The sequence below is a fragment of the Schistocerca nitens genome, chromosome 11 (genome assembly GCF_023898315.1).
Source record: "Schistocerca nitens isolate TAMUIC-IGC-003100 chromosome 11, iqSchNite1.1, whole genome shotgun sequence".
NCBI lineage: Eukaryota > Metazoa > Arthropoda > Insecta > Orthoptera > Acrididae > Schistocerca > Schistocerca nitens.
In genome coordinates this window covers 108,132,180-108,148,555 of record NC_064624.1, presented here as the reverse complement: position 1 = coordinate 108,148,555, position 16,376 = coordinate 108,132,180, and the positions used below count along the sequence as shown (strand labels likewise).

The 16,376-nt window shown below is 40.3% G+C and overlaps 2 protein-coding genes across 2 annotated transcripts in view; both read left to right on the top strand.

The window, feature by feature from the left end:
* The window catches only part of LOC126213575 (chloride intracellular channel protein 5-like), a 37,551-nt gene extending 29,871 nt beyond the window's left edge, over positions 1–7,680 (top strand). The window contains exon 3 of the mRNA XM_049941423.1: positions 6,138–7,680. Within this exon, the coding sequence (XP_049797380.1) occupies positions 6,138–6,376 (239 nt within the window). The 3' untranslated portion in view covers positions 6,377–7,680. The remainder of the gene's footprint in view (positions 1–6,137) is intronic.
* The window catches only part of LOC126213576 (transcription initiation factor TFIID subunit 10-like), a 128,730-nt gene that overhangs the window by 30,511 nt on the left and 81,843 nt on the right, over positions 1–16,376 (top strand). The window lies entirely within an intron of this gene.

The following is a 16,376-nucleotide window of genomic DNA, read 5'->3' as shown; positions in this document are numbered from 1 at the left end:
AATTCTGAAGACGAAGCTCATAGTAGCGCCGAAACCAGGTCAATTTTGACTTAATATTTAGGTTTTTTTTTATATCTAAAAGTTCTTTCTTCAACAAACCGTCTTCGAAATTGATGTTTTTAGATTTTAACCACTCTGATATTTCTTGCTTATTGGAATTCGCTTTGGGAACTTTTTCTTTTCTCCGAAAGTGGTACGGCGCGTTATCAAGAACAATAACTGCATTTTCCTGAAGCCGAGGAAGAACATCTTGAAATCACTTTAAGGTTTCGGTGCACATCTCCTCATGATAATCTCCACTTTTCTTGGATTCGAAAGTCCATAAACATTCTTCAACGAACCCTGCTTTGCTGCCAATGTGTGTGATAATCAGACATTTCCCTTTACCTGATGGGCCCTTGCTTCCGGTGGGTAATCTGAACAGAAACGCTTGTTTTGAGGAATTTATAGTGTCACCTACCCAGACGTAACTTCGGGTATGTCCTGCGTTCACCCACGTCTCTTCCAAATAGTAAATGGGTCTGTCTTCATCTCTCAACCGTTTAATGGTTCGAAGATAACGCCGCCTCCATAAAATGATGTCATCCCTGTCTAATAGCATGCTATCACACCCACGCTGGACATATTTGAAATTCATTTCTCTCAATAACTTATAAAATGTAGTTCTCCGAAAATTGCCCAGATCTGCATCTTCGTTCTGCTCTGGATGTAACAGTTTCGTTTTATACACATTAAGCATAATGTGCTTCTCAAAAGAACTTAATGATTTCTTCTTTGCTCGCTTCTTTGGTGGGCTCAGAACTGATACGTCGACCTTGCTCGCTGAATCCGTGGATGACATAATGAGGACAGCCGTATGTGATGCTAATGAAATAAGTGAATATATAAAATAAGAAACCATGCGATGCTATTGGATGCGGACATAAACAGTTAATGATCAGCGTGACTACAAACACACATACTTATTCTAATAATCAAGAACTAGTCTTTCAAGCGTCTTTACAGATGAACTTAAGGTATCCTGAAATCGCCGCTGTAGTACACCCACTAACGAGCTCACACCTGCAACTGAGACGGCCACACTAAGCGAACCGCACAATGCATCGCACATAAAGGACAAACGGTTGCACCCATCGCATTCGAACAAACTACAAAATTAAATTCAAACCTTCCTAAAAGTTTTCTCGCGTACACCCCCACAAGAAAATTTAAAGGGGAAAAGTTCGTCGCTTACTATATTTCGGATGATGATTTGGTAAAAGTTCTGCATCAGACGTGAGATTTTAATTTATTACTTCACTATTACTGACTCTATTGCCCAGAAAATTTGCAGATGTCATCAACATATAGTACTGAAGGCAAATATAAAATTATTTGGCTGTGTGACACACAGTTTAGGAGATATGGTGTGATAAATATAGAGTAACGCGAAAAAACAACTTTTCCTGAAAGCTTAAATGTTTCTCTTTTTCAGTGACAATAAATTTTAATGTAATGTAAAAAAAGTGTCAGAAGGTAGTTCGCGGATCACTTTATCATGTTCAGGTGCCAAATTATAAAAAACACGACTTTAATTTTTTAATTTCTGACGCCCTTGCCTTGTACACCCCTCGACGGCAGCGCTATGGTCACGCGCCTTGCCGTGTTTACAGCACGTCTCTTGTTTCGGTGAATGGAGTATAGACATAAATATTCTTGTAAATAATTTTTTTGCCTACTTTGACGCCTGTGCTATTAACTTTTCCATTCCTTTTTAACTTTGTCTAACTTAGAGGCAACAGCATAAAGTAGTCCGAAAAAGAAAGGCAATTTACATATGTTCTGTTAATGTGTAGGTTTATAGATTCAAATAACTTCCTGCAGACTTGCTAAAATTAATTTTAGTGCTTTTCTGTGTCACCTTCTCACGCTTGTCTTTCATTTATAACTCTCACTGTCCAGGTGTCTAACAGGAACTGTAACATAAATGTGCATCTTCGTCAGTCACGGTGTGCTCAGTGTCTTGTTTTACAAGGACTGCTAGGTTGGATTTTATTGAAACTGAATCGGAAACTTCTGAAAATCCTTACACCCTGGGCACCTCGATCAGATGCTATTAAGCTGACACTCGGTATCTAGTGGCTTAAGGTTTGAAGTAAAGATTCTTGAGACACGTACCTTTCCAACTGCCGGAATCGTGGTGTGGAGAGGTGTCGCACATAACTACAGGAGTGATCTGGTAATTGTTGACAGTACACTGAGGTGAGAAAAGTCATGAGATACCTCCAAATATTGTATCGGACTTTCTCTTGCCTGCCATAGTGACGCAACTTGACGTGGCGCGGAATCACAAGTTGTCAGAAGTCACCTGCAGACATATTGAGCCGTGCTGTCTCTACAGCTGTCCATAGTTGCGAAAGTGTTACTGGTGCTGGATTTTGTGCACAAACTGACCTCCCAGTTACGTCCCATAAATGTTCGATGAGATTCGTGTAGGGTAATATGAGTGGCCACATCATTTGCTCAAATTTTCCAGAATGTTCTTCAAACCGATTGTGAACAACGTAGTTGATGGTTATCTGTAAAAATTCCAGTGTTGTTTGGGGACATGAAGTCCGTGAATGGCTGCAAGTGGTCTTTAAGTAGCAGGACACAATTGAGGACCCAGTCTATTCTATGCAAACACGGCCCACACCATTACAGAGCCACCACCAGCTGCCGTATCCCGTTAATAGCAAATTTCGCCTCACTGCTTCTCGAATTGCCGCTGCAGATGCAGTATGGTGTACCAGAGCCATATGCCGAACACAGTGGTCTTTCCTCGCGGTGGTGCCACGTGGCAATCTGGAGCACAGTCTTGTGACTGTACGTTCTCGTGACCCCCACTGCCAGCAATCTTGTACAGTGGCTACATTCCTGTCAAGTCTTTCTGCAGTATCACAGAAGCATCGTCGAGCTTCTTATAGCCCTATTACGTGACCTTGTTCAAACTCGGTGAGTTGTTGATAATCGCCTTAAGGAGGGGGTAGGACGTCAAACGGGCCGACTTGGAGCAGGAGACTCACCACAGGACATTTTAATGTTCACCACAGGACATTTTAATTTCTACTGTCTATACTTTTACAAATAAATTCATAAAACTTTGTCACCATGACCAGGAAGGATTGAGGACTCACACTCATCACATTGGAATTTCAAAAACGTAGCAAACCACATGTTTTTTTACATGTGAAATTTCGTCATTTTTTCACTTACTACTGGCTGCATTTGTTGCTATAGGTAAACTTTTCTTCCTAAGTAAGAGAGATTCTTCGATGACTTTTGCACAGCATACAAACCGTAGTTACAGGTGTATGAAACTCGAGAAGTTATTTAATTTATGAAAAAATGAATGAACTGTTACATTTTAAACTTCATGTTTAGAAAAAACTCAAGTTTTATAGTTAATTATCTCAATTTTTCCACAGTTTTTTAATAGTTTTGGAAAATTCTAGAGTTTCATACACTTCTAACTACTGTTTGCATGCTATGAAAAATTCATCGAAGAATCTCTCTTACTTAGGAAGAATAGCAACAAATGCAGCCAGTAGTAAGTGAAAAAATGATGAAATTTCACATGTAAAAAAAAGTGTTTCATTACGTTTTTGAGCTTCCACTGCTATGAGTATGAATCCTGAATCCTTCCTGGTCATGCTGTTAAAGTTTTATGAGTTTATTTGTAAAAGTATAGACAGTGGAAATTAAAATGTCCTGTGGTGCCTCTCCTGCTCCAAGGCAGCCCGTTTGACATCCTACCCCCCTTAAAGACATTCTTAACTACCATCAACTTGCCCTGCCCAACGTCAAAGGTAATTAATGCTCGTGACCGTTACGGTCTGTATTTAAAGCAAACCTGATTTGCATGCTCATAGTGGCAATACAGTACCAGCTTGTGGATGTAAAAACATGCCCAACAGTTTTCATTTATTTCACTTAACTCCATCTTTGTGTTATTTTTTTTTTCTGTCGGTGTATTTTTTTCATCCCTATAAAAAACTGTTGTTCAGTCATTTTTAAATTCATGTGGCCAATGTCTAATGCTGTCACTGATGGCAAAGGGTTGCCATAAAAAGAATAAAATTATGTTTTTGTCTCATCACAAATTTTCCCATCCAAAAGTAAACTAGCAAATATTGGAACAATACTTGTTTCTCGACAAAAATCACATTGTGCAGCTTACTGAAATAGTTGCCACATCCAAGCTAATCTGTTTCTAAGTGTCAATTTATCACACACACACACACACACACACACACACACACAATTTTCCTAAAAATGTGATCTGATCCAGTCTCTGTTCAGTGAGCAAGTCATTATTTACATTGTAGAAGGGTAGATGTTAAAAGTAAGCACCATCAACATATGGAAAAAGGGAAGTGTAGGGTTTCACATACCATTGAGAATAAGGTCACTCAAGGTGAAATACAAGCTGAGAGGGGTGAAGAGAATTGGCTGCTTTCTTTAAGGAAATGTCCCAGCATTAGCCTCCAGAGATGTATGGAAATAATGAAAAACTAAAACTGGGTGGCGAAACAGTAGCAGCCATATCCCGTATTGCTTGACTGACCTGGCTTTCTGAAATTTCTTCTCACCCCAGAATATGAGGTAATGGCTCAGATTAATAAAACATTACCGACACAAGATCTTCATCGAGAAAAAGATGTCAGTTTTGGAGGTGATAAATATGGCCAACATGTGGAGGAGTGTAATTCTTCACACTTTCCCGGCGATCTGTTGACATCTTGGATATTCGGGAATCCAGCCGGATGTTCGCGTCGTTCTCGCACGATATTTCAACAGCGTGCCTCGCTGTCTTCTTCAGGTGCTACCTGAGACTGGTCCTTGGGTCGATCGAGTCTAGTATTTATGCCTGGGAGGAGCTGAGCGTTCCCTAATCGGTCTGCGCCGAGTCGAGTGTACCGTCTGTGATCCGCATCTGCCAGACTCAGCTTCGACGGACCCCTCCAGTCGCGGATGTTCCGACTGCCGTCGGCACCCGTTTTGGATGTCCTCAACGGTTGTGGTTGTCATCTGAGGTGTGTCAGACCCAATCTGATATGTTGGGTACTCTACCTCATGACTGTTACTATGATTTCCACTTGTGTTTCGTGCTGGGTGCTCCCTAATCATTCCGCGCCGCGTCGTGTGTTCCGTCTGAGGTCCGCACCCGCCAGACGCGGCTCTGGTCGCCGGTGTTCCCTCCGCCGTCCGCGCCCGGCCTGGCCGTCTTCTGAAGTCGAGTTCACGATCTGGGGTGTGTCAGATCTGGTCTCTAATGTCCGACACCTCGTCTCACGGCTGTTCTCTCGGCCTCCACTTCTATTTCTTGTAGAATCCCGGAGTGTCCTGCATTGAGTTTTCACAAGTTCAAGCACTGGATTCCAGGCAGTGCCGATTTGGTATCCCGAGTCACGGTTGATTAGATTGTCTGTGACCTTAATCTCAATGGCTTCTTTAATGACACCGTCCCAAAATCTTGAGGTCTGTGTCACCATCTTGGTGTTGTCATTGTAATCCATTGAATGACCAAGTTCCAGACAATGCTCTGCTATGGCTGATTTAGTTGCCTGCCTGAGTCTGGTATGTCTCTGGTGTTCTTTACACCTGATGTCCACAGTTCTGGTGGTCTGGCCAATGTATGACATTCCACACTGGCACGGTATGTTCGGGTCTGACACACCTCAGATGACAACCGCAACCGTTGAGGACGGCCAAAACGGGCGCCGACGGCAGTCGGAACATCCGCGACTGGAGGGGTCCGTTGAAGCAGAGTCTGGCGGGTGCGGGCCACAGATGGTACACTCGACTCGGCGCGGACCGATTAGGTAATGCCCAGCTCCTCCCAGGCATAAATACTGGACTCGATCGACCCAAGGACCAGTCTCAGGTAGCACCTGAAGAAGACAGCGAGGCACCCTGTTGAAATATCGTGCGAGAACCACGGGAACCTCCAGCTGGATTCCCGAATATCCAAGGTGTCATGTGGAGGAGTGTTTACGGTAAAAGAGGACTGTGTTAAAAATAAGTTATTTTCTTTCGGAAAAGAATAAAAAGGGCGCTTATCGAACTGCCCGTGTGAGACGCGTGACTTACAGGTCGCGGCATTCCCACTGTTTCAGGTTACGAAATCCCGGCTGAGCTGACCGGACTGTGGCGCTGGCTGCACGCGGCGTACTCTCTCCCGGCTTTCGTCGCGTCGTGCCCGTGTGACGCGGAAATCACGCTGCACTGGCTGGATGCGCTGGGCGAGTCCACGGCGAGCCCGGAGCGGCGCCGCCAGATGCGGGCCCTGTACGAGGGCGGCCCGCGCTTTTCGCTCACCGTTCCCGTCCGCGCCACACCTGTAGTCATAGAGTAGAGGGCGACAGTTCTCCGTTCTCGTCTGCCGTTACTGTGACAGTTATTAAAGAATTTACTGTGTGTGCCTGAGAGAAAATAGTCAGACATGGGTAAAAAAAAGAAAGATTAGGTACAAAGTGCATCTGTCACAGAAGGCTTCTCAGTTTTTAAAAACCTAAGTTAAAAAATATTTAATTGGGCACTACGTTACTTTTTGTATAAACAATCGCTTCCTCCGAGGGTAGATCTGAGGTGTGTATACCTTTCGTGTCCCAAAAATCTGTCAGACCGTCTTTGACTATGTTTTTTATGATTTCATCACGAGTTTGAATTTTAAACGTTGTGACTAAGATTGTGATAATATTTTCATTCTTTTTGCTTACAAACATTGTCAGCACATATCTCATTTAAAGAATAATACCCATCATTGCTGTATTTATTGAAATCACAGTTTTTTGCCCACATTTGGCTGAAAAAAGCCTTGTACCACTCTCAGGTGGATGGGAAAATATACACTGAACGCATTGAGGGAGTGGCTGTGGTGGTCTAATTTCTGCCTGTAGAAGCCCCAGGTTCAGTCCGACATAGGAAGGAGAAATTTTCCTCATTCCACTCCAGTACGGCTTCAGGTCTACTTACCGACTATCAGACAAGTGCTCGATGGTCTTTCCTGGGGATGAAAGGATGTGGGCTGCCACCCTCCGTCGTAGTGCCACGGAGATAGGCTTTACTCTACCTACAATCGGGCTAATAGCCTCATTCTCAGCTTGCGCCGTAGTCTTTTTTGTACACCGAGAGAACAAAAAAAATATACTTTACACACTTGAAAATGGCCCAAAGCCAAAATCATTCAGTAATAGTAAATAGACGTACTCTTAGCCATAAATGTAATTGAGGTGCATGATGAAAATGCCTTCCCCCTTTTTGTTTTCTTCTGTGGGACTCAAAATGCTAAAACTAATGAGAAGTCTGTATTTAAAACTCGTACTGTGTGGAAGCAGGTCCGGCACTGTTAGTAGATAACCTGTGCCTACTCGTGCATTTATCGTTTAATACAAATTTCTTCAATGCCTCTGATCAAAATTGCACATTCACTGACGACTGCCACATTTTTACCAACTGGTCACCATCGTGCAGTGCGAGATCTGTGGAAGCGCAGTGTCTTAAGAAACTACTTAACTGTATGTAACAGTACGACAGTTGGCTACCACACCTAGCCTGGTATTCAGCTCTTAACATTGCCCAGGTTCATACATTATGGTGTCAGCTGTCTAAGGACATTTGATTATGCTGTTTTACTCCCTTGCCTGTTAATGTGCCTTTTATAGTTGCTGTTTTAACATTGTGCCTCGCAGTGCATTCATAATTTAGTCTGGGCGGTAATGACCACTGTAGTTCTGCCCCCCCCCCTCCCGTCCCCCCCCCCCCAAAAAAAAAAATAAATCACAAGCACCCTTATCTGTGCTGTGGTAGTTGTACGATCTGCCACTGCTGCCTTTACAATACAGTGATCCCCGTGGACATCTGTGGTGTGTGGGCGTCCAGAATCACGTCTGCAGGCATGAGAATGTTCATTTGACCACTGATACCAGCATTGTAGCACAACTGATGCAGCATGTCCAACTTAGTGTGGCAATTCTCCAAAAGGATCGGCCCGCCGCTCGGATGGTCACAATTTGATCCCTTTCGAACACACTCGTGTGGTTGTAGGAAGCAGGACTGCATCTCGTTGGCACAGTTAACTTCTTGCTTCACGTGTTTGCACCACACTGAGCCTTCTCCTATTACATGGTAGAAACTTGTTCCCTATTAAAGGGTAGAAACAGATGGTGCTCTGGAAGCTATGCCACTACGGTGTCTGTTGGCGGATGACGTTGAAACCTTTATCGGTACATCTAAAACCCTCCCGTGTGGCATATGCCGTCATTGGTTCGAAATCGGTGTCATCTTTCCTGTTGTACTACTTTTTTCCCAGCAGAGTATCTCCAAAATACTGCGAGTTTCAAACGAGTTATTGCCCTTCAAAAACTTGAAGATGCACAGCAGATTTTATGTTTGCATTGTGTTGCAGACATTGATAGTCAAGGAATAGCTGTTGTTAAACTGCTGCAGAGCAAGTTTGAAACTCAGCATAAACACGACTTTAAATGCCTGAACCGAGAATGTCAATTTCCCGCATATAACACCTGTTCCCATTCTAATTAACATGAAATGGATTAAACGTGAATATTGTTGAATTTTTGTTAATGAACATTCTTTATCCCTTATCTAGTGCTCTGAACTTGCATTCCTCTGCAGTCCATTCCTCTTTCTTTTCAGTTCCTCAGACTATTTCCTCTTTCTCTACTGATTAAAGAAATATGTGGTCCCCAAATCTAGCTGTGCTTTTTTTTTTAATGCACAGGTGATGGCCGAATAGGTTAGTATCGTGCTACAAATCTAGAGACGTACAGTTCAATCGAAAGTTGATTGTAGGAATTTTTCTCTGATGTGTATCGGTCTTTCACCATAGATAGTGCTTTGTGTGTATAATATATATATTTGTATGATGTCCTATCTTCTGATTATTTATGTTAGACATCGTACTCTGAGCCAAAGCTGCTGCCTGTGTTTCATCTTACTCATTTACACAGACTGACTTACTGATCGTAGTGCTGTTTATGCGAAAAGAAACACTTATTTAAATCCCCTCCTAATGTTGATTTGTGTGAACAAATTATGGAGACTGTGATGTGTTCTACCTCCCCTCCCCCCTCGCTTCCTCCCCCCTCTTCCCTCACTCCATCTTTGCACCAAGGGGACCTGATTACTTTTGAGATAATTTTGTTCCTCTTGTCTGGCTGTGCCGAGCTGTTCTGTTGGTGCACCTGTTTGTGGACGTGTTTCTTGAGACCTTGATATTTTGTAGCTTCGATTTAATTCTGGACACAATGCTGCCCCTCGGGGAACAGTGCAGTGCCAGCCAATTGACTGGGGAATTTGGCAATTGTCCTAAATTTCCTTCCAAAATACTCTGAAGGGCATGTGCATTCATCTGCGTGCTGGGAGCAAGTAACTTTTTCTTCTAGGCTGCAACAATAGATACACTTGTTCGTTATTGATTCTTTTTCTGAATATATGTGGATAACCATTGTGTCCGTAAAGGGAGGGGGGGAATGGTTCAAGGAAAAACAACCTAGTACTCCACAGAAGCAGCAGAAATGGGCATATAAAGTCTCTCTCTCTCTCTCTCTCTCTCTCTCTCTCTCTCTCTCTCTCTCTGTCTGTGTGTGTGTGTGTGTGTGTGTGTGTGTGTGTGTGTGTGTGTGTGTCAAGTATTCCACTCAGTATTTCAGCAATAGTGTCACGTCTGGTTTCATAGCTGTATTCACTGTAAACATAAAGTTGCCTGCAAGTAACTAACGTTAGCAGTGACCACAAAGCAAAAAATACCATTTGATATCGATAGATAACAGCTGTAGCCTAAAGTACCAACAATAGCCCACTTATCACATTAATGGCGAGATGTCTGTCTCTGTTACTTTCTTAATGAATTGTGAATTCACACGTGACATTTCTGCTATCGTGCCCCCTGCCCCTTTGACATTAATATCTTGTGGCACAACTGTAGCACGAATTTGTATCTGCATCTGTGGCCACATGCGTACTCTGTAAGCCACCGTATAGTGTGTGACGGAGGGTACCTTTTACCAGAACTAGTCATTTACTTCCTGTCCCACTCAAAAACTTATAGAAAAATGATTGTCCATGTGCCTCCATAGAAGCCCTGGTTTGTCTCTTCTTGTCTTTGCTGTCCTCACATGTAATGTATCTTGGCAGCAGTAGAATTGTTTTGCAGTCAGTTGCGAATGTTAGTTCTCAAAAATTGATGTGGTGAGGATCCCAAACATTCGTGCAGTACTTGAGAATGGATCACACACATCTTCTACATGTAGTCTCCTTTGTAGATGAACCGTGCTGTCCGAGAATTCTCTCAATAAACACAAATGTAGAATTTGTCTTCCCTACAACCGACCTTATGTGCTTGTTCCATTTCATATCACTTTGAGAGTGAATTTGAAAATGCTGGTAAGTGCTTGTCACACGTTTCAGGCGTAGCCCTTCGGCAGATGAACTGGTAACAAATAATAAAGAGAAGTGCAAATAATGATACAGTACAATACAGCTTCACCAAATAAATGAAGTTATATAAATCTCAGATGAAATTAATGGTACACAATTTTGAAGAACATTAGTACGTACCAACTGAGATAATTACGTTCGTTAACAAAGACGCTGAATAATGTCCGTACAAATGTCGAGCAAAAATTTTCTGTCGTATGTACAAGAAGTACACCCAAACAGTAACTGACAGGCATCGCTAATGGAGCCAAAACGTAAGCTCGTATCACTACAGGGCAGCACTTCTGATATGTGTAAAATTGAAATGTTAATAAGAAATATTAAGTCAGTTGTGAAAACAGTATAATAGTACAAAACATTTCATTTATGACGACATCATACAGAACCACATTCGGAAGGATTTGTTCATAATTTCAGTAGAGGGTGACACGTGCAATACAGAGTCAATTAAAATAATTATTTTTCAGCAAAACAAAATGAATTAAAATAAGTATTTCATTTTTACCAACACAGTTGGGCAAGGAAGTTAACAGTAAAATACAATCACAAATACATATTGGCTTGTACCATTATGCCTAGATATTTAATCAACATAACTGTTGAACAGCACACCACTAATACTTATTTGAAAATAGTGGATTCGTTTTTTCCTATTCATCTGCATTAACTTACATTTTTGACACGTAGAGCTAGCTACTACTCATCACATAAAGTAGAAATCCCGCCCAAGTCATCCTATTTCCTTCTGAGAAGAAGAATGGTCCTATAAAATTCCCCAGGGGCAACTCTGACAGTACACTTGTCTCTAGTTAACTCTCTCTGTCTGTGGGCAATGTACTGGGTTCTGTTAACCTAAACTGTATGCTTGGACCTTTGTTAACAGCCTGCAGTGGATCACTTTGTCAAATACTTTTCAGAAATCTAGGAATATAGACTCTGCCTGTTGCCCTTCGTCCATGGGTAACAGAATAACAAAGTCAAGCCGAGGGTCACACAAGCAATGGTGTCTACATACGAGCTTATCTGCTTCTGTATGATTTATTTATTTATTTATTTTTTCATTTTCCATGCAACATTTTACACGATCTCAGGCAGTAGTACACCTGCGGTTGCCAATTTTCAGCCTCCTCCTCCACTTATCTCGGCCCTGTGCTGCATCCTCTACTCCCAATTGATGCACGTCCTTCCTTACTCTGCCTGAAGGTATTTTCCTCTCTGGCCTTCCTCTGGAAGTAGTTTAGCCACTGCCCCTGGTACTATACCTTTCCAGTACTGATAACTGCCATTGTGTCTGCTTCTGTCTATACTTCCTTTAATTATTTGTTCTTCTGCTTCATGTGCCATCCAAAGTCGCTTGCCCAGAAATTTTTTGACTGTATTTTCAAAACTGGTTTATAGTTCCTGGTCTGTTTCCATGCTGATTGCCCAAGTCTCTAGCCGGATTGTGGGTGTATATTCTTCTTCAATTGCCACCTGTGGTCCACATGAAGTAACTTCCTTGTGATTTTGTCTTCTTTCCTGGTTTTCAATATTTACACTATTTCTTCGTTCTTTCTTTCATCTTTCATCTGTCCGTACGGTGCTGCACTTGTCATCATCTTCCTGAAAATTCCTGAACTTCTTTATCTTATTTTGAAAGGTCTGCCTGTTTAGAATTTTTGCTTTCATAACTTTAATTACTGCTAAGTCCTTTTCACTTCCCCTGAATGACTCATTTGCATTTTGACTGTTTTGCCATTTGGGTGTAGGTTTCCCAACTTTTCTTTGACCAAGTATTTTCCATAGTATTTTCCTTTTGTTCTTGCCAACTCTTCAGTTTCTCCCTTTTTGTTGAGGACTAAACCTTCCACTACATGAAGGCACTCTTGTTTTCTATTATAGTGTGGTATTTTTGTTTTTACTGAAAGTTATTTTTATTTTAAATGTCCTTCATTACTTGATAAGCCACTTCCATTTTCTGTGTTCACTTATGTATGCTTCATCATCTAGACAATTTGCTTGTATTATTTCCCCTGAATGCTTAAGTTTATTCATTAAATGATTCCACTGTATCTTGTGCTTAGGAATTTTGGAACATTTTTAATGTTTATTATGCATTGTTTTCTTGAAAGTAATTTGTAAGCCACCATCTCTTTCAATAGTTTGATTTGCTCGGTTGCTGTATTATGTTTTCAGAAAATACTGCTAAACCACCAGCAAAGGCTAGACAGTAGAGTTTGATGTTCATTGAATCTTTTTCCATTCTGATTGCTTGGATTCCTTTTTCTTGAAGTCTAAGATTCCATTCCCTTATTACCTGTTTTATAGATTCTTATTTTTGGTTTGTCCTGCTGTACATTAGCTTTAAGGAATAAAGGTGTATCTCATCTGCTCACCTGTGTTGTGTTTAAAATTTACAGCAGCACCCAGATACTTGACATTCGGAGTGCGAAATTTTCTCCTGACAAGTCTCCACCCTTTTATCCCCTTTTCCTTTACACAGCGCTAGCACGTTTTCCATTTTCTTGTGTGAGACCCAGTTTATCTTGTCTGTTCTGTTGGTGTTGCATTAGACCTTGTCATTTCTGCCAAACTTTTTTGCAGTGAGACAGCATCTTTAGGAAAAGCCAACCATTTGCTTGAATTTTATTTATTTATTTATTTATTTAAAAAAGAGGAACTACACCAAAATAATATGGTGTAGCTGCTTTTTTTTCATATTTGAGTTGTTGTTAGATACATGTAACAGTAGTTTTGCCATGGCTTCTAATGCTGCTCATCTGAATTCTCATTACCAAAACTGTGTTTACTGCTATAAATTTATATGTTTAAAAACTGATTTCCTGTACACCGCTTTTCAAGAATAAATATGTGACCTCAGTTGTAGTTTAATATTAAGTGTATTCTCTGGGCTTCAGATACATTAACAGCTTGTACCAATCTAACGTGTTACAGCTTCAGGTTTCAACATCATTCTCATTCTCAGAAGTTCCTCTAGCTTCCTTTAGAAAGTTCTCGGGAAGTCTAAGCATCTCCAAGCCATGCTGGCTTTGTAAGGTGTGGGTAAGGTAAACTGTGGTACCTGTCCGGAATTTTATACAGGCTGAAAGAGCAAGTATTTTATTGTACACAAATGAAAGTGCCTTTGGCTCTCATTTAAAACCTTGCACGCACAAAGTAGGATGTACATATGAACATCTTTTTATCTTTCATGATGTTCCTGAAAGGTACCATTTTGATACTCATGAAGAGCTTGAAATTTTTGCTAATTTAAGAAAATACCCACACGAGTTGCTTAAATGAAAAAGCAATTTTTAGAACAAAGCCTTTTTCCAAGTATTTTCTGATCTCTTATGATGTCTGTTCTGCCAGTTTTTTGTTTCCTCTGTCAGGGTTCAGTTTCCTCTGTCAGGGTTTCTTATTCTGCCAGCTCACACTCGTTTAATGTAACTAAATTTAACAGCTGTTTCATTCCGGCTGTTTAGTGTAGCTATATTCGTGATCACCAGCTACCAGTTTGCTACTTGTGGATCACATCAGCAAATGGGCGTAATCTATCCTTCTTCTATAATAGTGCGCATCTGGTGTATCTACACTAGTAGTCATGTAATGTTTTACTAGTTTTCAACTTTAGAATGCTTCCTCTCCAAATGTTTTTTATATTGTGAATATTTTTTACCTTAGATTTGTGGTTTGATTTATGAACTTTATACCATTACATAATCAGCTGTAGACTAGAGTTTCAACAATCAGAGTGCAGCTATATTTACATAATGGATACTTCTCTGGGCCTTACACACACACACACACACACACACACACACACACACACACACACACACACTCACTTTCTTTTACTACTGTTTTGAACAGATCAGCTAGTGAAGACTTGGTAATAAGTTGAAACCAGTAGTGGCACTATTTGTGTGAACTGACGCTGAAATATACAATGTAAACAATGAATATCAGTGTCAACAATTTTGTGATAATACACTGCAGAATTGTGACAGAGAAAAATGTGACAGTCGTCTATTTACAAGTAGAAAGGCATTGCAACAATTGTTATTCTGAGTTTAGGAATAAACCTTGTCAGTGAATGTATTGTAAAACGTGAGAATTGTGCTGCATTTTGAATCTCCTCAATTACATCTTCATTTTTATAGGATCTGAACCTTAATTGCACAAAAATGCTGTACAAAGTGTTTTCGTTGAAGATAACACGTTAACGATAGCGTACAAATTTATGAAGAGATCTGACAAAGATTTTTTTTTCCTATCATTTATCAGATTTTAAACCTAGGCAACTTGTATTGTAGAATATATTTAACTCAGTTTTGACTTCCAAATAAAGAAAAATTTTACCTGCTTTATTCAAGTCAATTTACAACTTTGAACCAAATTTTCTTTTCTTGCCATATTGTACATTATATATGTAATATTACACAATTTCTAGTTCAAAGATATATCATTTTGATAGAGTGGGCTAAGACTAAAATTGAATAATGTAACAATAGCTCTCATTGTGTTCTTCCATTGTAACCAAAGATAATATTGCTATGTGTATTATTTCCATTGCATTGTGCATAATAGCCAGCCTGTTAAAAAAACTGCCAAAGATCAGTTGCATTTTAAGGAATCTGTAAAAAGAAGTGAATCTGTAGCTGCGTCTTTGGTATTATATTTAGGCAAACTGAAGTACGCTTTCGCTTCTTAACACATAATCTGTAATTTTAAGAACTGTATTATCAACAAGAGTGATTCTGTAGTAACCAAAGATTTGTACAATCGCTTGATAATTTGCCGAATTAGATTCTTAGGCAGTTATTTTTCCAAAGATTAAAATCTATTTTGTGTAATGGAGTCAAAGAAAAAGTATCATTATATATTTTCTGTATTTTTTTAGATATACAGATGTTTATTTTTATTGAAATATTTACTGTACAGGCATGATGTACACTATTTTTATAATTAACAATGTTCTCTTTGTTTGGAGATGCTTAACTACACACTGTGTTTGTTTCTCTGACAATGACCAAGTTACGTGGTCCATGCACTGTAACAAATAAAGCAGCTTTACACAATACATAGAATTTTATTTATTTATTTATTTCCTCTTCCCCCCCCTCCCCCCCCCCCCCCATGATCCCCCTGTGTTTCGAAAAGAATTGTGGCTAGCTACTTACATAGGCCAACCTATTAATAACTTGGTTTGTGTTTCTGCACAGTGATCTCCTCAATTTGTGTTAACAGAACATCTCTACCAACCTTATGTCACTGGTGAGATGGAAAAGTTGGTAGTGTATATCACACTAATTTACTGATTTATTTATCCTGGCAATATTAGGGCTATTCGGATTATTCTTGAATGCAATAAGTTATTTTGCACACTATCTGATGAGAAGCATCCAGGCATCTTTATGTAATGTAGAATTGACCACTAGATGTCTCAGGAGGTGGAAAAGGAGGCATGGAGTTTGTGTTGTCAGTAGCAGCACAATAGGTCAGTCAGTGGCTTCAGATATGGACTAATCATTGGATCTTACAGAGTAGTAAATCCATCAGAGACATTTCAAGACTTCTAAAGCTGCAAGCTGCCCCATTCAGCTGTCGGTGATGTGACTGTGAAGCGGAAATGTGAAAGAACGATCACAGCTAAACGGAGACGAGACAGATCTCGTAAACTGACGGACAGGCTTACCACCCTCGCTTTTAGTTTTACTGAAGGTTGTTTTGACTTTCCTATAAGCTGAGTCAGTCCTTTTGACAATCATTTCTTTTTCAATTTCTTCGCATTTTTATGCAGCTATGTCACCTCAGCTTCCCTGCACTTCCTGTTTATTACATTACTGAGTGACTTTTATTTTTGTATTCCTTAATTTTCTGAATCATTTTTATGCTTCCTTCGTTCATTGACGAAC